We start from the raw sequence: 22,358 nt of genomic DNA, 5'->3' as shown, positions 1-22,358 counted from the left end.
TCCTTAGTTTCCCAAGACAGGTTTCCTTGTCAGTGACTTTCCATGAACTTTCATGCTCCACCATTGCCTTTCCCTGGATTATACAATGCTCAGTGCTTGGAGTTAGTTTCACATCAACCACTCCCTGCCTGATTTGTCCGTCCCTCCCTCCCACAACTCCTGCATGGTGATGCTGCATTGCATCTTGGTTCCAGTGGCAATGTTCTGTACGCCTGCCTACGTTCATAATCCCAACCTGCACACAGATCTCCTAATGGCCATCACATGCTTTCCCAAAAGACCTTACTTGACATCTCTTGCTACACAATAACATTGTAGACAGCCTGTTCATTCACTTGCTTATTCTTTGGGGTTCAGGCCCCCTCACTCTCCTCTTGAGGTATCTGGATCCTGATTCTCACAGCATCTCCACCCTTCTCCCCACGGCGTCTGCAGACTTTTGGCGATGAGAAAGAAGGAGAGAGCTGAACCCAGAGGGATTTATTTAGTTCCTGATCCTGAGACTCACAGCAGGAAACAGCCCACTAATAAAACCAACAATTGGTGAAACAACTATGGGTGATATAGTCAGTGCAACTTCCCCTTTTCAGGGTGGATACAAGAAGTCACCCGATGCACAGGCAGAGAAGGAGGAGAGGGCAGCAGTGAGTGTCCAGACAAACAGCTCCATCCTACCACCAGCTAAATAGCCAGATTCTAGCATTCAGTACAAGGGGCCAGCCTCAGCCATGGCAGATACGTACATCAGACACATTGAGCTGCTTGGCTTCGAGAAAAGGTTTTTTCCAAGCCAACATTATGTAAGTACTCGGAGATTGCACTGCAGAGCAATAAACTGAAGGGTTTTTTTTCTTTAGGTATAGTTTCCCTCGGCTTTGTTTTACCTTCAATTTTAAATAATACCTTGAAAGAGAAATTCTAAAAGTAAAATTCTGGGGGAATGCTGCTGCTCTTCTGAGCTGAGACAGCAGTCTGGATTGTAGTTAGAAATGTCTGTTCCAGACCTGAACACCCAAGAACGTCAGGAGACTTTGGGTCCAGATCTCAGCTGCTTGGCTGATTACTGTCTTTGTAATAGGCTGAACCAAAATGCGGGGTGCTCAGAACCAAGAACTTTGGGGCAAATAGGAACTGAACGCCCTGGCTCACAATAGTCACCTGCTTTAATATGGAGGGTGTCACTGGGGGGTTTTGATCACTTGCCACTGTTGGAAAAGCAATTCTCCTGGCTCCCTGCTCTCCATTTCTCCCCAGTCTCTCTTGCATTTCTATTCTCTGACTAACCTTTTCAATCCCTAATCTTTCTCTGTATGCAACAGAGCTAGATGAAATTTTTCAATCAACATTTTTTTTTTTTGGGTGGGGAAAAAAGTTTCGCTGTAATAAAAATTTTCTGTGAAAACAGTTCCGCATTGATGAAATTTTCAATTTTTTTTATAAAAAAAAATTTGAACCAAAATGAAAAAAATTGTCAATTCATTCTGAATTATTGTCATGGAAAAAAACTGAAAATTTTAATGGAAATAAAATAGGCGTTTTCAACCAGTTTTACTTTTTTTTTTTTTTTTTAGGTTTTTGTAGTTAAATATTGCCTCTACTCAACTGCCCCGCAGCTGAGCCTCTACAGAGGTGGCTGATTTTCTTCTAAGCATCACAGGAGACGGTCTTCTTGGGAAGAGAGATGAAAGAGAATGGGACTTTAGCCTCATGGATCAGTTCTGGGGGGGCATTCCCTTAGTGGGGGCAGTGTGGAAGAAAGCACAGGGGTATTTGAGAGGAGCAGACAAGCAGGTAGTCTAGACTGGCACCATGGGTAGTGTGAATGGGGGAGGGGGAGAGGGAAGAGTCCTATGTGATATTTGCTGAATGGCTATGTTTATAGGAAATCGGTCCTTTGTACCATCCTGTGCTAGAACCTACTGTATTGTATATGCTTGCTGAGTTTTCTGTGAATAGAGAAAAATGAGGATTGTTACTGACACAGATTTGGAAATAGATTGTAGCTAGGTGTGTGTGTGGTGTTCGTTCCAGCAAACAAGAATATCTACCTGGCGTCTCTTGGAAAATGGATCACAGACCGTGATTGTTTCTACATGGCGGTAAAAATTGGGGTCCCACAGGATAAACTGCAGAATCTGAACTCTGTTTGTTGTTCAATAGGTTTACATGTTCCTGGTGAAATGGCAGGATCTAACCGAAAAACTAGTCTATCGAAAATTTACGGAGATATATGAATTTCATGTAAGTCAACTCTCGGTTGGTATTGGTTCAGGCTAAGTCTGGCTTGCGGAGGCAGAGGGCTGGAGGAGCTTCAAAGGCAATAACGAAGGCCAAATTCTGTCCGTTTTGGAGAGTTCTATACAGATTGTTCTGGTGTGGTTATGAAGGCTTGCGGCGGTATTCTGTCTAGCTAGACCTTTATAACAGGCTCATCGCTGTGGTACGGGAATGCCTACGCCTTTTATGCATGGTGAGGGAAGGTTCACAGTGACTTCAATGGAAGTTGCGCTTATGTTTTCAGAACCATAATATAAAACTTGTAGCATTCAGTCTGGGCCAGCTGACCTCAGATCATATGCGATCTGATTTCCCCAGGAGAGGGACAGGAATTGAGTGGCCTAGATACCCTATTAGCCACTTAATTAGCAGCCTTTGCTAGGCTGTTTTGGAAGAAGGCACTTGTCCCTTTTTGTAGCACCTTCCAAGGGGGCCTTTGCCATTCACCAGACAGAGGAGTCTGGAACTGATTTTCTTTCTAGCGACGTTTTACTGCAGTGAAGTGAGAAGTTAAGCTGGATACAAACTGCCCTCGGGAGAACTTGTTACCACAAGGTACAGACATCCTGTCCCAGGGCTTCCTGGGAGAGTGGCTTCTCTAACTCAGTATCTCCAGCGGCACACACCAAAAGAGCCATCTGCTGCTGCAGTCTATTGACGGTTTCAGGTTCACTTAATCACGAACGGTGTTTATCCATCTGTAACACCTGGATAGCAATCCTTCCCTCATGAGTGTTGTGAAGCTTTATTCCAGTTTGGAAAGTATTCCGGTCCCCAGATGGAGGCAGACTATTATTTGATGATTATTTCTTTGCCTTTATTTACAATTTGTATTAAGAACTCAGTGTTAAAGGGTAAAACTTTCCCATTTTCAAAAGAGACTTAGGCAATGGGACTGAGGTACCTAAGTGCCTAAAAGTCACTTCTGAAAATAGGACCCGGCTCCTAAGTCACTTAGGCACTTTTGAAAATTTTACCTAATGTCCTTAATGGGTGCCCAATCCTGCAAGGTGCTGAGTGCCATCAACTCTCAGGATCTGACCTTTTAAAGCTAGCTGCCTGATTTGTCACCACAACCAGCAAGCTAGCTGTCTAGGTGCTATAAAATGGGCTTGCAAAATTGAGCTCCCCATTGGATGCGCAGTCAGAGGCCAAAGTTGAGGTCTTTGGAAAGCCAGGGCCTGAGTCTCTTCTACTGGTGTCCTCGATCTGAGCCTGAGGGATGAGCACTCTAGGAATCGGATGGAATTTTGCCTGGATATGCTGACTGGACTGTGTGCCTAATACTGGTTTCTCTTCTTATGTTAGAAATCCTTGAAGGAAATGTTTCCCATTGAATCTGGGGACATCAACATTGAGAACAGGATCATCCCTCACTTACCAGGTAAGTAGATGTATAGAGCAGCCACTCTCTTCAAAGCAGGAAGCTGGAATGAAAAGGGACGGCAGCCCCTCTGTAATATGTCTGCATACACACAGACACCAGGGTCTTCAGTGGGGATGGGACCTGAGACCTTTAAAAGTATACACACACAGAAAGAGTACTAGTGGCACCTTGGAGACTAACCAATTTATTTGAGCATAAGCTTTCGTGAGCTACAGCTCACTTCATCGGATGCATGTAGCTCACGAAAGCTTATGCTCAAATAAATTGGTTAGTCTCTAAGGTGCCACTAGTACTCCTTTTCTTTTTGCGAATACAGACTAACACGGCTGCTACTTTGAAACCTGTCATTAAAAGTATACAGTAACTCCATTAGGTGTAAGTAGCAGACTGTTGTAGTGACTGGAACTCTCCCCTGGAGGAAGATGTGACTAAATGAACACCCACCGCACGTGGCTTGGTGTACTTGTGCTTGTTGTGTATTTCCTGAAGTGTAGGTGATCAACTCTAGAAAAACACAATACAGCTGCAAAGTGTGCCAGTGCTTTTAGAGGCATTTTAGCAGAATCGGGAGGTGCTTTTAGGTGAACTGACATGCTTCTGTTTAAAACAAACACGAAATTACTGTAAATAAAAGTCACTTCACATACTGTTTCAGATCACAAATCAGTAACCGCCTATAGCCTATCCACTTCTGGCAGATGCAGGGAAAGTGGTGTAACTGCTCCCCATTAATGTACACTCATTTTGAGTCCCAGCCACTTCTCCCTCTTGCAATTTAGGGATGAGATGAGCGACTGCTGTAAAGACCCATGTCAGCCTAAGCACCATCCTTGGCAGGCAGAAAGCTTTCCAGCTCTCATGGTTACTTGTTAAGGCAGTGGGAGTCAGGAGATCTGGGTTCCGTTCCCAGTTTTCGGCAAGTCATTGCACCTCTCTGTGTGCCTCAGTTTCCCCTTCACTGTAAAACGGGGATAATGCTACCTATCTCCCTCAGAGTGATTATGAGGAATAATTTATGAATGCTTCTGAGGCAATGCATGCATAGAAATAGCCGTTAACAATACTTCCTTGGGATTACCTGAGTGAGTAAGTGGAGCAGGATTTAGAACTCAATCAAGCTTACACAGAAATCAAGAGGTATTTGCCCATGGACTTTACTGGGAGCTGGATTTGGCATTAGTCCCTATCACTGATCTGAGTAACCTTTGGGTAAATGCAAACCTACTAAGTGCCATTGGTTGGGGAATGCCCCCAATGTACTTTCCCCTGTCCTCATAAGGAATTTTACACACAAGTAGTTTCTCAAAGAAGATTTCACTTTGCTGACATTAGTTACTGTAATAGCTGTGGTGGGTGGGGTCATATTTCTCTGTCAGCTTTTGTTGCTCTATTTTTAATGAAGAAATCCCTCAGATATGAGGAACACCCAACATCGGGTCAGTTGGATTTAGCAGTGAAAGGTGGTGATCGTAAAGGGAAAGATGAAGTGGTATGTTTGTCTGCCTCCTGTCCTGGTGCATGAAAATTCTTGGCTCCGTTGCAAAGATGTTGCTCTGGTCAGACTGTACCGGCTGTGTCTTGGTTTTGCTGAAAGGCCCCAGAAACAACATCTGTACATTTGAGGAAGTTGTAAGATCCACCAGCATAGCCAGGAGAGCTGCTTGTAACACTGATATCAGTATTGGTGAAACACAGGAGTCGCTGAAATTATGAATGAAATCCCTTCAGACCTTTCTGAGCAACACGAGCAGGAAAAAATCGTTGTTCCACTTTTCTCAATAAACTAAAGAAACAGACAAAAAACTTCATTAAGAAATAGTTAATAGTATGTTGGGAAGCCACGTCTGAAGCTCTGCCCTGTTGTCTTACATATGGCCTGTATAGGTGCAGAATAAACAGCAGGAAACCACTCTCCATTATAAAATTCAAAGGACTCGCGGGAGAATTACAATTGCCACAGCAATGTGCTGTCTTTAATGTGCCGTATGTTGCACAGGACACCAAATGAATATAAGTCTGACCCAGAGAGCTTGAAGCCTGCCGTGTTGTCTGTGCCAGGATAGGCATGAAGTTACTAGTATAGCTGAGAACGATGGGAGCGGCTAGGTGCTGAGCACATCTGAAAATCTGACCATTTAGGTGCCTACGTGGTAGCAAAGCTCTTTGGCCGTGTGGCACATAGGGCGCGGGAGGGAAATACAGTCTCTGGCTAGGAGTAAATACATGCTGATGGGTGGGAACCCTACAGGTTAGAAGGGAATTTTCTTGGCTTCCACCTACACAAATAAACTACAGGTTCCCATAACATTTGACAGTGTGGTACTGAGGTGACCTTCAAAAGACCTACATCAAGATAGACCTTCATTTCCCTGGAAAGAATGAATCAAAATGCAAACTGCACCCCTCTGTAACAGTGCTGAGATTCATTCCTTTCTGCCTGCCACCTGAACGCAGTAACCACCAGTATATTTATAGTGCTGATTTGCCTAAAGGCACATGGGTGTGCTCCAGAAAGAGCACATAGTAATAATGATTTGAGGAACTGAAAGAATTTCCCTTCTTAATGGGTGAAGTTAGTGGTTGCACTGGATTGTAACTTATGCATGCACCTGTGTTCTTCAGAGCGCTCAAGACAATGTACTGATCATTTCATTACCTAACGCAAACATGCTGGGTGAGGTGACAGTCAAAATTTCAGGAAGATTAATTTCCTTGTATTATCTCCACAGTTCGTTTATTCTCTTGCTAGCTTCTGCCAAGAACTTAGCCCAGCCTCCCTGCTGCCTGTCTTCCTACTGCAGAGTTAAAGAATTAATGCACATGCTCCTATCTCCTTCTCTCCCCACAAGCCCCACCTTTCCCCCATCCTGTGTGAACAGTCTGTAAGCAACATAATTATGTAACAACGAATTATAGTTCAGGCTGACCTGTCCACTCCTGGTCATCTTCTGGTTTGAGGAGGTTTTTTCCCCCTCCAGTTGATTAAATTGGATTATTAAATCCGAGAGCTGTAGGCTTCCGTTCAATAGGTGTAGGGCTCCTCTTAACACGGCATCTCCCATCACTAAGTCTGAGGTGTGATCACTGCTGCTAGCGACACATGGCAATTCAACGGTGCGTGGAAGCGAGACGAAGGATGACCCTACTTAGAGCACTACCTGGGACTTGGAACACCCGGGTTCCGTCCCCTGTTCTGCTACAGACTTTCTGTGTGAACTTAGAGTTACCCAGGCCTGGTCTACACGGGGAGCTTACATTGGTATTGGCAGGTCTCTTGTGGGTGTGAAAAATCCACGCCCCCGCAAGATGGGGGGAGGGATAGCTCAGTGGTTTGAGCTTTGGCCTGCTAAACCCAGGGTTGTGAGTTCAATCCTTGAGGGGGCCATTTAGGGATCTGGGGCAAAAATTGGAGATTGGTCCTGCTTTGAGCAGGGGGTTGGACTAGATGACCTCCTGAGGTCCCTTCCAACCCTGAGATTCTATGTAACTATACTAACCTTGGGTGAAAACAGCGCAAGATGGCCGGAAGAATTCTTACGTTGATCAGGCGACTGCCTCTCAGGGAGGTGGATTACCGATGCTGACAGGAGAGCCCCTTCCGTCAGCGTAGGTGTGTCTAACGCTGCAGCTGCACTGCCATAGTGTTCTAAGGCTGGACCTCCCCTTAGCCTCTCTGTGTCTCAGATCTCTGCCCGCCAAACGGTGGTAATAGCACGGTCCTGCTGCATAGGGAAGTTGTTCGGAATTAAGAAGTGGTATGGGCCAGTGGTTAGGGCACTCGACTAGGGTTTGGGAGACCCAGGGTCACGTCTCTGTTCGGCCGCATTCTTCCCGGGTGACGTTAGGCACGTTATTTAGGGTAGGTCACCACTTAAAAACGCTGCGTCGGCACTGATGCAGCTGCGCCACTGGAGTGCTTAAAGGAAGATGCTCCTACGCCGACGGGAGAGCTTCTCCCCTGGGCGTGGTTACTCCGCCTCCACATAGCGCTGCCTACAGGGGGTGGAGGTGAGGTTGGTCTAACGATGTGGCTCAGAGGCGGTGGTCAATATTTTTCCTTCTCCAGGACTGTGTTTATAAAGCTTCAGCCTGCCCTGTGATAGAGAGAGAGAGAGAGGGGATCTCTCTGCCTCATATAAATGAAGCAGGACCGTTTAGAACAAAGGCTAATCTAAACTGAGGTGGGCTTACCCCGGCGACGGCTGTGGGGATTATGTTAGAGCTCCACAGCGCTAACATGGGGTCTTCCTGTTGTGATCTGTACAGCGCTCTTCGTCAGCCCGTTCCCTCGTGGGGGCTGGAAGTAATCTGCTCAGATGAGCACGCTCTCCGCAAAGGTGCTCTGTCTGTCTTCACTGCAGAGCTTCTGCTTAGATCCAGGGTGTGCAACTGGCTGCCGCTGGGCTTCTGCTGCCGGCTTGACAAAAGGAGGAACTCTGTGTTCCGGCTGTAGAACTTCTTTAAAACTTAGCTCCGTATTGACAATGGACCTTTCAACATGTTTGCCAAGGACACGTTTTTCCAAAGCACCCTTGGGATGTAGCTGCACGGATGGCACCCATTTGGTGTCAGCAGTAGCCACTGCTTTCAAAAATGTCCCTTTAGCGTCCAAGGATGCTTTGAGATGCTCCCAAACTCCGTTACCTTAGGAGGGAGCAAGAAGCCATCTGACTAACAGTCACTGTAGATTAGAACCTTTTTGGGTTCTCCTCAGCTCTTTTTTCAGGTTGATATTCGGTATCAAGGTGACCTCTACCTCTACCGAGGCAGCTCTACCAAAAGCGCTAGACACAAAAAATATGTCTCCCTGGTTTTGCTCTTTTCTAGCACCCAAATGGTTTGATGGCCAGCGATCTACACAGAACAGGCAAGGCACGCTGACTGAATACTGCTACGCCTTACTGAATCTGCCACACAAGATTTCCCGATGCTCCCATGTTCTGAACTTCTTCAAAGTCAGGCCTGACGACTTGAACCCACCCACAGACAGCCAGTGAGTATGGCCACTTCCACAAGAACACTCAGGGCATCTTAACCCCACTTAAAAATCCAGTCTAGGTATTTTTCTATGAGATCCGCTCTAGTTGAAACAGGGAAACTCTGCAGCCTGTGTTAGGCAGTGGATCAGACTAGATGATCACAATAGTCCCTTCTGGCTTTATAATCTATGAATCTAACTCAACTTGATGTTAAATTTGTAACATACACATTTCTATGCAACTTCCTTAATGTTTGTCTTTACCCAAGTGAGAATGGGAAGAATTCTCATCCACTCAATTGCTGATGTTCTGATTAACGTGATCGGATTCCTTATATTAATATACTAGGAGACTAACATCCTAGAACATATAAATAATATGATATGATATAATATATTACATAGCCAGAGCACTAATAACAGCTATAGTTAAGGTTGCCTGCGCATTTCCATTCTAAACTCCTGTTTTCAGGTCAAATTTTCAGAAAGATTGAATGACTATTGGGCTGAAGTATTTCAGGCCTGGCCTCTGCCCAAAGATGAGGTTATTTTCATTGTTGTATTGCATAGGAATTGGGTACTATCTCTTTAAATAGTTGATGAGCCCTCTAATGGCCTTCCCTGCTTCTGAGGGTACATCTACACTGGACCTGGAGGTGCAGGGATGATGGCCAAGATGGTCAGGGATGTAACCCCATGCTCGGGGCGACCCTAAACCTCTGACTGCCAGAAGCCAGGAGGGGAAAACGGATGGATCTTTCCAAATTGCCCTGTTCTGTACACTCCCCCGATGCTCTGATATTGGCCACTGTCTGAGACTGGGTACTGGGCTAGATGGACTATGGGTCTGATCCAGTATGGCTGTTCTTATGCTCTTTGTATGGAGGGAAGGGAACCCTGTTGCTGATAGGACCAGGGAGAAAACAAAGGGTCAGCATCCACTGGCATTAAACTGACTTCACTCTTGTTTATCTAGCATCAAGAAACCAGAGACATATTTAGTGCCAAAGGACTCCAAGAAAAATGTCGCAGGTAAGAAGTAGTTGTGGTTTTTATTCTAATGCTCATAAGCAACCGTTCTAGCCACAGTGAGCACATGGTTCTATCAGCACTGTGGGAAAATATCTACAGAGGGAGCATAATCTCCAGGGTGGGACAGTGTTCAGCACAAGGCACCAGCTTCCTTGCCCCTTGGTACAGTAGGGCTGGCCCTGCTGCAAGGCAGATATCCTCAGCCATGGGGCAGGAGGTGCCAGCTGCACACAGAGCAGCACAGCCATCTCTGAGGAAGCGGCTTGTAGGGTGGGTGTAGTGAACTGAGAAACTGCTCATGGAGTGGTGAATGGAGGGTTCCATGCCAGCCTAAAGGAATGGCAGCCCCAAAGCGGGTCCAATACAGACCCCACTGTGGCACTAAGTGCCAGACTCATGCACCCGGAAGGAGTCAAAGGGGCCTCCAGGCCATGCTCTCACCATACATGGGCGAATGCATTGTATTGGAGGTTGCATTCCAGCAGCACCGTCGGCCCTGATCCAGCAAAGCACACGCGCCCAGTAAGGATGTATTGAAACACGTGCTTAAATTGTTTGCAGAACTGGCGCCTTATGCCGCAGTCGCATTATTTCTCGATAGAACTCAACAGAAACCAAGTTCCTCTCTTCATGCTTGGGGCACCCTACAGAACATTGATATGCTGCCCTCTCTCCTTTTGTACATAATACATGTTCAGTCTAGACGCTTTCCATGCATGACTGGAGTGAGTAGGCGAGGTCTCCTTGAAAGTCAAATCCATTCTCCTTTACTTGTAAGGTTTCAAACCTTCAGCCAGGGGCTTGCTCGGCTCGTGGGGCTGCCCATCCCTTCTGCAAATGCCATGAGTGATGGCAACCTGTGATGGGCAAACCTTTTCTGGGACACTTACGCAACATGCTAAATACTACTGCTTGCTTACTTTGCTATGAATACAATCATTTGGGGTCCTTAAGCAGCAGGGGCTGTCTGGCTAGTGCAGTTATAATTCTTGCTGCTGTTTTTCTTGATCCTTGCTAGAGGAACTCCAAGAGCATTGCCGCCGAGGGCAGTGAGAACACCAGAACTGCTACCCCTTAGGAATTGAGAAACTTTTGGACTTTCCACTGAGGTTCTGTGGAGTTTCCCTAACTTCTCCCCGGCCGATCAACAGAACTGTGCTGGATGGAAAACGATGACAGGAGCTCCTGAAATTCTGTCCCCACTTTTCTCTTGTAGACATTACTGGCCCCATCATCCTGCAGACATACCGAACGATTGCAGACTATGAGAAGAACTCCGGCTCCGAGATGGCTCTGAAAACTGGGGACATGGTGGACGTTGTGGAGAAGAGTGAAAGCGGTAAAGCCCATTGCTGTGGAGGGCTGCTCAGATCCAGCTTGTTGTTTCAGCCCATTGTAGAGACAGGGATTTTGTTTTGGGCCTATCTCTAGGTCTGCAGAGCCGCTTTCACAGAAGTAGTGAGGCCTAATGGGTTGGGAACAGGCCTGAGCGCTAAGCACACTTGGGTTCCCTTCCTGACTCTGCCACTGACTCATTCTGTGACCGTTTTGTGGGCGCCAGTGCTGAGCCCCCAGCAGAGGCCAAGTGGGGAGGCAACGTGCCTTTCCAATCGCTTTGGGCTGTTAGGGCAGCAGGGATAGCTGGGATGGGGGAATCTCTGCACCCACCTCTCTGCTTGGAGGTACCCCCCCAGGAAAGCCTTCTGGCTGTTTTGTGGCCACTGTGCATAGGTGATGGAACTAGGGGTGCTTGAAGTGCTTTTCATCATATCCAGGGTTTACAGTGTGGTTCAACGGCTCTCGGCTCCCCCACTGTACGAATTGTACCAGCCACTCTATACAGGTGCAACCATGGCAACATAGCCACAGTGCAGGGAGGAATTCCTCCCAGTGCGCCTGTAAATCAGAGCCCCTGCCTCCCTCCTGAGGGGTGGCTGAGCTAGTGAAAGCTTGCGCGGTGCTTTAGACCCGCAATGTACTCGATGTGTGGACAGGAAGCTCTTTGAGGCAGGGGCCATCTTTTTGTTCTGTGTTTGTACAAACACCGAGCACAGGAGGGTTCTTGTCCCAGGCTGGGGCTCCTGGGTGCTACAGCAGGACAAAGAGATAATAATAAGGGAGTAATTAAGTGAGCATCTGTATATCAAAATGTGTTTTAAGAAATTCCGTGCCTAAGTATGGAAGCTGAGAGCATTTATATATATATATATATATATACACAATTATGTAAAGACAGCAAGCACTCTATGATCACAATCCTGCCCTGAGTGAGGAAAACGGGGAGTCACATGATAGGGGACATCTCTTAGTGAGGCTGTGATGCAATCCTAGAAAGCCCTTTGAGCTTCCCTCATGACTCGTGGGATTGGTGCCCAGCGAGGAAATAACCTCCTAAATTTACGGTCCATATCTTTACAAAACAAAAGTGGACTTCCCCTTTCCTGTTGTCATGGTAACTGACACAAAGAACCACTTCTAAACCGTGACATACAGGAGCTACTCAGGGAAACACTGAGGGCTTCCCTTCCTGCACAGTCAAGTCACTGTGAAGTGTTCAGAGGCAGATGCATGACTTATTTTTACGTACACAGTAGCCTCTTTACCCCGATGATCCTTACAACAGCTCTTCCCTGTCCCCCTTCCACTCCTTTGCATCCTATTGCTTTCCACACAGAGGCTCCTTAATGAACAGTCCAATAGTCAATTAAAAGATCCAGAGTTTGGGTTTTGTTAGGTTGCCTTCAATGTTTTCTAGAATATTCTGGAACAGCTACTTTGGTAAACTTCCAAATGTAGACAGGGCCTTAGGGAATCTTATCAAATTTTGTAGGCTTGGAAGCCATGGACAGTTCCATTTATACTGCTGATGCTTCATTGGTAGGAGAGGCACAACAGTAACCCCTGAAAATGAATATCAAGATGGGTTGTCCCATGGTTCTGCGGTTTAGTTGTCCCACAGTTAAAGAACAGGGCCAGGAGGCCTGGATTCTCTTCTCCGCCCTGCTAGTGACTGTGTGTGACCTCAAGGAAGTCCCTTAACCTCTCTGTTTCTCTCTTTCCCCTCTCTCTCCGATGTGGTTAATGACTCCCCCGCTCACTCACAGGCCTGCGCTGAGAGTTTATTTGTACAGGTTTTGGAGATGCAGCCTGTCGAGTACAAGGCATTACAGTGAATGGTAAAGTCTGCTGTGCTGGCTTTGTTACAGGCTGGTGGTTCTGTCAGGTAAAGAATAAACGTGGCTGGGTCCCAGCCGCTTACCTGGAGCCTATGGAAGGTCCTGATGAATCTGAAGAGCAGGATCCGAACTATGCAGGTAAAAAACCCAAACCCCCACCAATCGATCCACGCTGGACATCTCCATGTTCCTGACCAGGCTTCTGGAGTAATCCTAGAAGAAACTGCACTTAGATGATCCATCTCAGAATGTACAGTGAGCCAGTATGTGCTAGGGCTGGACTTCAGGAGTATAGCCAGTGCTGTGTGAATTCCCACGCAGTGGCACCATGATCAAATGACGCTTATAGTTTAGGTTCCTCACTACTGACCTCAGGAGCTCCCAGTAACCTGAGACTCCACACTACAGATGATTGTTCAACTTCTAGGAATTGTTGCATGGTCTCTTTTGTATTTTTGCTGGTGGCTACTATGAGACAGTTGCACGTATATTTCATTAACGAGTTAGTACATAAGCAAGGTGTGGTATGGAGCCTCAAGAAAGAGGGAGGCCGGAGAGGGTCAGAGATGCTGTGGATTTGGTGCTCTGTAGTTCCCAGGCTGACTGGCTAATACAGGCAGGATCCCTCCAAGTCCTTGTCTGGAATCAAGACCCATGGAAAGGCTTTTTTCTAGTGAAAGATGTAACAGGTTTTTTTTTATTAACCTTCAGTGTTCACATCCATAAGGCATATCTCACACAACAGAAGGTAAGTTATCTTAGGCTCCTGCTTCTTTGCACTAACCGTCATATTTTGGTGGTTTTTGAAAGATTGTAACAGCTTGAACCAGCATTGCACTTCCTTGTTCCTCATTGTGTCCTTGGAAGCTCAATTACTGGACTACTATTCAGCATTGCTAAATGACTCTCCCTGCTTTTGTTGACTGCTTCTAACTAAGTTGGAGGTCTTGCCATATTGGCTCAAAACTAGAGAGGGGCCCAAAACCAACCCCAGCACTTGAACCTCCCCAAACTTTGGGGAAGTCCAGATCTGGATCCAAACTATGCAGCTTAGAGTCCCAAAGCATCCTGGGTCTTGTTTAAAATGGGATACATTGTTTGCGTGTTGTCTCTGTCATTCCGGAGCCGTGGTCTGGATCACTGAAGAGCCTTTCCTTGGATATTAACACCTAATGCACCCTTTAAGCCTTTGTTTCTATTATCTTGTGCTCAGGGGAGCTCTATGTTGTCAGAAAAGGCTACACAGCTGCTGAGGATGATGAGCTGACACTGAAAGAAGGAGACACCATAGAGGTTATCCATAAGCTACTTGATGGCTGGTGGGTTGTCAGGTAAGAAAAATCCAAATCACATGTCAGGATAAATCGGATTTGGTTCTTTGGGCCACTCTGGGGGAGGGATAGAGAGAGAACCTGGCCATTCAATCTAATTACCAACATGAATTATAGGGTGGTTGTTATAGATGAGGCTGGTAGCATCACCCATTATTAAGGTCGGCTAACACTGCCCATTATAAGACCCTGTTTTCAGTTGTTTATAATTTTGCCAAACTTTAATCATTTGGGCTGAAATTTGCCATGCTAGGTGTCTGCCTCAGATAGATTTTTTGGGGGTGGAAGGGTGGAATTTCACCCCAGACATTGAGCTGTTCCCAAGAATGAGGCTTGGGGAAAATACATTGATTCCCCACCCCCTCCGTATTAAACTGTTTGGGAGACCTTTTCCTTTAAAAGCTTTAGTGCCCCCATGCTTTGGAGCAGGACCTTGAAACATGTGTCGCCTTTGTGCCAGGGATGTGCCTTTTTGCCATCCCCGTGACAAACTGGGCCAAGTTATAAGCCTTTCAAAACTAGCAGGTGGCACTTGCTCAGTGGAGACTTGCTATCGCACAGCTAGAAGCCCTGAAGATTCTGTTTACAGTGAGCCTATTCCAGCCTCATCTGAGCAGGACTTCCCCTGAAACTGCAGCTCTGCTGTGGGTCATGCTGGGGCAAGGCATAGGAATGGAAAGCAGGGAGGCTTTCTCAAGTATTTTCAGTAACCCTGCGGCTGGCTCCAAGTTGCATGGAGAAGGAAGCTGCCCAGGGGGAAAAGGGCCGAGGGGGTGGGGTTGAAGAAACATGAACATCTAGCTTCTCAGAGGGTGCAAATCACAACTGGGGCTGATGGCTGGTGAGGAGCTGAGGGAGACGGGGACCTGTTGGGCAAGGAGAATGGGACTGTGTGGGAGGTGGAGAATAAGATCTGGCAAAGAGACAGAGTTTGGGGGAGAACTGAACCTGGCTTGACAGCGTGGGGAGGGAGACTGGACAAGGAGACCAGGGAGGGAGGCTGGGACTAGGAGCCAGTAGGGAGAAAAGCCTACAGGGAAATTAGTAATTCTGTCTTCAGAGCCGGGTTTGAATCGTGTGCAGTAAACAAGGCCTAGCACCACGCATTTGAACAACACAATACTGAATAGCTGCTCATTCAGTGAGCACCGTCCATCTGTGCACTGAATGAGGCAGGGGGCCTGTGGGAAAAATAGGATGTGAGCACCTAATTATCAACTGTATTGTATATAATTGGTTAGTCTCTAAGGTGCCACAAGTACTCCTTTTCTATATTGCATTTGGGAGTCAAAATTAAGGCTGCACAGGCCATCCTAATTCTGGCAATTCCTAACATTTGTGTGCATGGCTTTGCAACCTTAGTGATGCTCTTCTAACAAAGTGTGTGTGTGTGTGTGTGTGTGTGTGTGTGTGTGTGTGTGTGTGTGTGTGTAATGATCTATTGTATGCCGTAGAATTAATGGTACATTGAGGTGGATTCTAGCCAGCTAATTGGCTAATGTTTAGGGCATTGAAAGCACCCACTACGTGCTTTTTGAAACTGTATCACCCAATCCAGAGAGATGTCCTGTGTGCTCTGATCAGAGACCTGTGAACCAGGAATGCTGGCATTCTAATGCCGGCTCCTAATACCCACTACTTCTATGACCTAGGGCAAGTCACCTAACTGCTCTGCCCTGGTTCCTCACTTGTCAAATGGGAGGGGTAAAAGCCACATCACAGGCATGTTGTGAGGATAATTCATTAGTTAATGGTTACAAACAATGAGGACGTAAAGTGTGATAGAAGTGCCAAGTATTGTAACTGTCCATGGGGGTAATGGGTGGTGGTGGTGGGGGAAGCTGTTGGTTTGCTATAGCAATCCTGGTGCTGGGCATTTTCTGCTATTGTTAATCAGCTGCATTGTCCCATAGAGCATCAGCGAATCCCTGGTGGTCTTTAAGCCTCAGGCAATGCTTTGCACCTTAATTGTTACTGCTTAAATAAAACAGACGCTTTAAGACACCATGAGCAATGTTTTAAGGGCTTAGTGCAACTCCCTTACAAGTTAATGGAATTTAGATCAGGCCTTAAAAGGCATTTCTCAGTGTAGTGATCTTATCCACTCATTCTCTAGAACAGACAAACTCTCTGAGGTATCTGCAGGCAGGTTTTGAGATGAAGGAGAAGAGGAGCAGGTTGCTTTGTCAGCTGTCACCACTACTAGAGGTTAAAAATAATACCCCCAGAACTGCTAAACTGCCAGGATGGTAGATTTATAGATTCCAAGGCCAGAAAGGACCATCTAGTCTGACCTCCTGTAGAACCCTGGCCACAGAACTTACCCCAAAATCATTCCTCAAGCAGACCTGTTAGACAAACATCCCATCTCGATTTAAAAATTGTCCGTGATGGAGACTCCTCCACGAATCCCTTGGTAAGTTGTTCCCCTGATTTGCAGACATGCTGTCATGCTGATCAAGGAGCTGTAGGTGTAAGTGATGTTGTTTTGCACCCCAGGAAGGAAGAAATCACCGGTTACTACCCCTCCATGTATCTGCAGAAATCTGGGGAAGAGAACAACCCTGTGAAGAATACGCTGAGAAACAAAGGCGCCCCTCCTCGAAGGTAGGGTGGGCAAACAGGGTCTGATTGCCCTGTGGAGACAGTGTGATGAAGCGAACCAGACTGTGGTTTGGAATGCCCATTGCTTTCCCTAGAAATGAGGAACTACCTAAGTGCTATGTGAGGGGTGGGGGAAGAGGGTTGCTAAAAGGCTTCCTTCCTGAAAAGAAAGACAAAGGAACCAATCTTGCAAGGTGCCTGCTGAGTAACTTCAATTCCCATTGACATTACTGGGATCTGAGGATGCTAAACTCTTTTCGGAACAGGCCTATGCAGACTTCACTCGAGCACTCTCTCTACTCGGATTTACTTCTAGGTGTCCACCTGCAAAGTTTCTTCTCTGGGGATAATCTTGGTTAATTTTCAGATTGGATTCTGTTTTCTAACTGTGTTCACTGCGTTCACTTTGAAAAGCGAGCAGAGATTTGACTAATCAGAGCTGCCAAACTAGCTAATCTGATGGGAGGATTTGAGCTAATGGAAGGGATTTTGTTTTGATTGAGAAGATAAAAGGCAATAAAACTCCCCGGTGCTGATACAGCAACAACTGCTGGAAAGTGCAGAGTTGAACTCTCTCTCTTCATTTCTGCATCATTCCAAGGCAGGTTTCATACATAAGCTCCCAAATCCAGTTTGTGGTCTGATCCTGAGCTGGTGTGGATTGGCATAGCCTCACTGATGTCCATGCAGTAAATATTTAGTCAAGCTATAATATCTGTAGGGCACCAGTCACTGGAGTATGCAGTTGTCACGACACAGAAAGAGAGAGACACTCTAAAGATATTATAAGTGAGGGATGAACCACGAAAAGCAATGAGTTTGGGTTCAATCTGGATAAGCACCCAAAAGCTCTGCTGTTGACTTGCATTAGTCAAACAAAGTAGCCCTTGTAAGGAACACATACCTCCCATTGTGAAGATAATTGCTTCTACTTAGGGCAGCTATGAAATGGGTGCATGTAATTTCACAGATGTGAAGTGTTGAAATTTTAGGAGAGAATAGAGGTATGGTAATGGAGTGTGAAGCTTCTTACACTTAGGTAAACAGTATGAACCCAGTGTGAAAAAAATAGCCGGGATAGATAGTAGGGGCCATCTGCTCATAGCTGTTAGATGCACCGGTTATGAAAATGAGTTGGTCTTAGTTCAGATCCCAGAAGAGAGGCAAACACCTGCTCAGAACTCCCAGGGGCAGCATGCTATCTTATTCCAGCTGGGAATTTGGCCCCATGTCTTTGTGTTCGTGTTTATTTTCACTTTGTACAGTACTTTAGTTGTGTGTGTGATAGGTGTAGCTCAGGAAACAGGCTGAAACCAGGCTTCCTAAATCATGTAATCTGATCATTCTGTGGGCCAGGTTCTGATCCCACTGAAATTTATGGGAATTTTGCCATTGACATCAAATGGACCAGTATTTTAATGTGTGTATGACACACACACAGTCAAACACATGCAATCTGAATGCTCTGATAGCCATGAATTCCTACATCGGAATTACACTGGTGGTATACCAGAAACAATGGATATAAATAGGCATAGGTGAGCAGTGTGGCCCAATGGATGGGGCACTCTGCCATTCACCTGCTATTTGATCTAGGGCAAGTAACTGATGCTCGCCTTCCTCTGCAATGTACTTGAGCTCGATGGAAGAACTAAGTAAGCGTCACTGTTGTTTACTGTAATTATATCCTGGCTTCACACTTATTTATTCATTTTTAAACCATTCATTCATAGCAGCTAGATGCTGCCTGACTCAGGTTTTACACAACAAACCACATAAGGTTGCTCACGGTTGCTGACATTAATCCATGGTCCTTTTGCCTTGGATAATCAAAAGCAATCATAGGCTACATCCAATGAGAATGCTCTCCTCAGGATGAGACTCTGCCAGGCCTACAAGAGGGGAGAGTTCCCACTGTGGGGACCTGTAAGTAAGAAAGCATAGATAGCTAAAATGGCAAAAGCTGAAAGATTCACTCTTTCTCTACGCAGGTCGACCATCCGAAATGTCAAGAGCATCCACAACCAAATTCGGAAGCGTATCAGCCAGGAGACGTACAGACGGAACAGCATGAAGTATAGGAAGATGAAGATGCAGAGCAATCTCCAGAACAAGTCCAACACGATCAGTAAGTTTCAGTCTGACGTACCCACTAGACTGAAAGCCCGTGTCATGTACGGTAGGGGGTGAGGACGGTTGTACTCAAGGAGACCCTCATGCGCATTAGGTCTCCGGGCTGGTGGACATCACTACGCTTCCTAGTCTATCCACCACATGGCAAGTCCTCATACCTTGCTGAGGTTGCTCAGGGGTGTTTGTGGCAGTGGGAGAATCCACACACCAGAGTTAATGACGGCCACTTGGTCTAATTTTGAGCTGCAGACAGCACTTCTACAGCAGTGACAGGCAACCAAATCGATGCCAGGTCAATCCAGACTGTAAGGAGTGGCCAAGAGTCAGATTTTCAAGGAGCCAAGCATGTGTACCTCCCATTGCCTTCACTGATGGCTATGGGTGCTCAGTGCTTACAAGCATCAGGCTACAAAGGAGTTGGGTTTATTCTCTTTAGAACAGTACAGACTGAGGGGCTCTAGAGAAATTGTCTTCATTATGAAATGGCCCGATGAATCTGATGGTGGTTACAGTCTCTCGCAATCCTGACAAAGCAGTTTTCTACAAGCAGTAAATAGGGAAGTGGGTTTCATACACAGAGTTAGACATATATGGAAAAAGTAAAAGGGAAAGGCCACTGAAGCAAAGACTGCAGAAGGAAGGAGTTCAAGAGATGCGTAGGTTCGTTTCTGGAATAGCAGGGCATTGAGCGAATGAAAAATCATGGAGGTGGAAATAGGGCAGGCCCCAGAAGGGCAGGTACTAACCCCAAAGGGCTGAAACTAATGAGTTCCGATTTGTGAAATGTCTTAAATGCCTGCAAATAATGGGAGGTAATGTATGGAAAGCCCAGTGATGCATTTGTGACATTCCTAGTGAATGGGAAGCTATACAATGATCTTGAAGCAACACAGCAAGCTAAATAACACATTGAGTTAGCCAGAGAGAGACCTACACCAAACCTCTGGATCCAGACTTTATAGGCCTAGAGTTTAAGGCTAGAAGGGATCAGCAGATCATCTAATCTGACTTGTCTAACACAGGCCACACGCACTCCATACACAACAACCAAAATTAAACCAAAGTGTTATAGCCTTCGAGAGACTAGACTATCATGAGCCCCAGAGAGAGAACAGGAGGGACCCAGGTGCACCCAGTGCCTGAGCCCCCTGCAATGGCAGTGAATTGATTGTGATATACCCAAATGAACCTAACAAATGGCCTATACTCCCATGCTGCAAAGGAAGGTGAAACCCTCCAAGGTCACTGCCAGTCTGACCTGGGGAAAAATTCCTTCCTGAATCCCAACCCCACATCCAGCGATCAGCTAGATTCTGAGCAAGAACCAGCCAGCTACCCAAGAGACAATTTGAAACTTGATCCAAACTCTGCTGCTGGCTCCTTTGCCTGCAATTTGGTGAATCAAAAAGTAGTATTGGAATCTAAATGTTGTGACATCAGCCCCCTCAACTAATCTAGGGCCTGATGCTACAAGGCGCTGAGCACCTCATTACAGCCATGATTTAGCAAAGAGCTTTAAGCATCCCTATTGTCCATCCCTATTAGCAAAACATATAAACATGAGCCTGACTACAAGCACCTGCTTAATTCCCATAGAACTCAATGGAGGTGCTTAAAGTTAAGTATGCGCTTAGTTCTTGCTTTGACTAGAGGCTAATTGAGGATACTCAGTACCTTTCAAGATGCGCTCATCACCTCGTATAGGATTGGGCCCATATTTAGTAAATTATCATATGATATAAGTGGATGAAATTCTCTGGCCTGTGTTACACAGGAGGTCAGACTAATGATCTAATGGTCCTGTCTGGCCTTGAAATCCAGGAATAAAGCAAACCACAGAAAAACGTAGAGAGGAGGAAGGGAAAAATACTTTCCCCAGATGGAAGTTTTTGAATGTTTAGAACAAGAGAGTGATGGCTTTATGGGGGTTGATACTAACAAATCCCTCACAGATTCTAAACCATTTTTTCAGCTGCCGTGTTCCCTTTAGAAGGAGACAATCTAGTACTTGATCTTGGACCCACTGACATCAAACACTTTTATGCTGGGATCAAATTCATTGGGACTAGGGTACCTATGTCACTTGGCCTCCTCTGAAAGTCCCAGACCAATATGCACAGATATTAAAGTGGGCCTGGCATGGAACTTTCACATATTTTTATGTCTTGTCATTTGTAGGAGAGAAAAATGAAATGGTGGAAAATGTGTCCAAGGCCCAACCGGCTGTTCCGCCACGACCCAGTAAGGACCTGATCATGAATCGTTGTACAGAGAGCACGAAGAACAAGATCAAATGATCCCACTGGGGAAAAAAATAAAGCTGATGCTTATTCTCTGCCAGGACTGTGTAGCCAGACTGGACAGTTCTGGTAAATTTCGGCACCTCTACAAGAGTGGCAGTTCTCACAGAGTTTCTCAGAGCTACAGGTTATGGCACTTCAATTAAGGTTCCACATATAATTCATGTCTCTCAACAAATCTGAATTGTTCTAAACTTGATGGGCCAAATTTAGTCTTCATTTATACTTGTGCAATCCCAGGGAGTACAATGAGGTTGAATTGGTGCACTAGGACAGAATTCGGCAAGATATTCTCAGTAACTGATTACATTTTAAAAAAAAGTTTACTATGATCTGCTACACAAAATACGGTTGATCAAGTATCAGAGGGGTAGCCGTGTTAGTCTGTATCCACAAAAATAAAGAGGAGTCCGGTGGCACTTTAAAGACTAACAGATTTATTTGGGCATAAGCTTTTGTGGGTGAAAAACCCACTTCTTCAGATGCATGGACTGAAAATTACAGATACAGGCATAAATATATACTGGCACATGAAGAGAAGGGAGTTACCTTACAAGTGGAGAACCAATGTTAAAGGCCAATTTAGACAGGATGGATGTAGTCCACTCCCAATAATTGATGAGGAGATTCACTCCATGCAGCTGAAGAAGTGGGTTTTTTACCCACAAAAGCTTATGCCCAAATAAATCTGTTAGTCTCTAACTGGTAGTGATCAATCTATTGGGGATCGATATATCGCATCTCATCTAGATGCGATAAATTGATCCCCAAACGTGCTCCCCGTCGACTCCGGAACTCCAGCTTGTGAGAGGCGGAAGCGGAGTCGATGTCGACGGGGGCCCGTCCTCCTGGCCAGGTAAGTTGACCTAAGATACTCCGACTTCAGCTATGCTATTCGTGTAGCTGAAGTTACGTATCTTAGGTTGATCCCCCCCCCCCCCCCCGAGTGTAGACCAGGGCTAACATGTCACTGGATTCCTCGTTACAGTTGATCATGGCACTGATCATATGAGGTGTTGGGTGAACTCATCTCTCATTGACTTTTTTTCAAGGTAGAGGAAGGTGCTCAGCATTCCATTGCATTGAGCAATAAGAGATTCTTAATTGATTCTTTTCCCACCATTTGTACTTGGAACCTCG

General features: G+C 45.9%; 1 protein-coding gene across 1 annotated transcript; it reads left to right on the top strand.

Moving 5' to 3' along the window:
- Nucleotides 1–620: 620 nt before the first annotated feature.
- On the top strand, nucleotides 621–22,066 carry NCF1 (neutrophil cytosolic factor 1). Its single transcript, XM_074974437.1, has 11 exons — nucleotides 621–800; nucleotides 2,161–2,241; nucleotides 3,586–3,661; nucleotides 8,492–8,657; nucleotides 9,619–9,674; nucleotides 10,891–11,013; nucleotides 12,881–12,988; nucleotides 14,064–14,181; nucleotides 16,681–16,788; nucleotides 18,777–18,913; nucleotides 21,097–22,066. Exons 1-11 carry the CDS (start codon nucleotides 729–731, stop codon nucleotides 21,213–21,215), a joined length of 1,164 nt encoding a protein of 387 aa, XP_074830538.1. The 5' UTR covers nucleotides 621–728; the 3' UTR covers nucleotides 21,216–22,066.
- The last annotated feature ends 292 nt before the right edge of the window (nucleotides 22,067–22,358 follow it).

The sequence above is a fragment of the Natator depressus genome, chromosome 17 (assembly GCF_965152275.1).
Source record: "Natator depressus isolate rNatDep1 chromosome 17, rNatDep2.hap1, whole genome shotgun sequence".
Classification (NCBI taxonomy): Eukaryota; Metazoa; Chordata; order Testudines; family Cheloniidae; genus Natator; species Natator depressus.
This window is presented reverse-complemented; position numbering and strand designations above follow the sequence as displayed.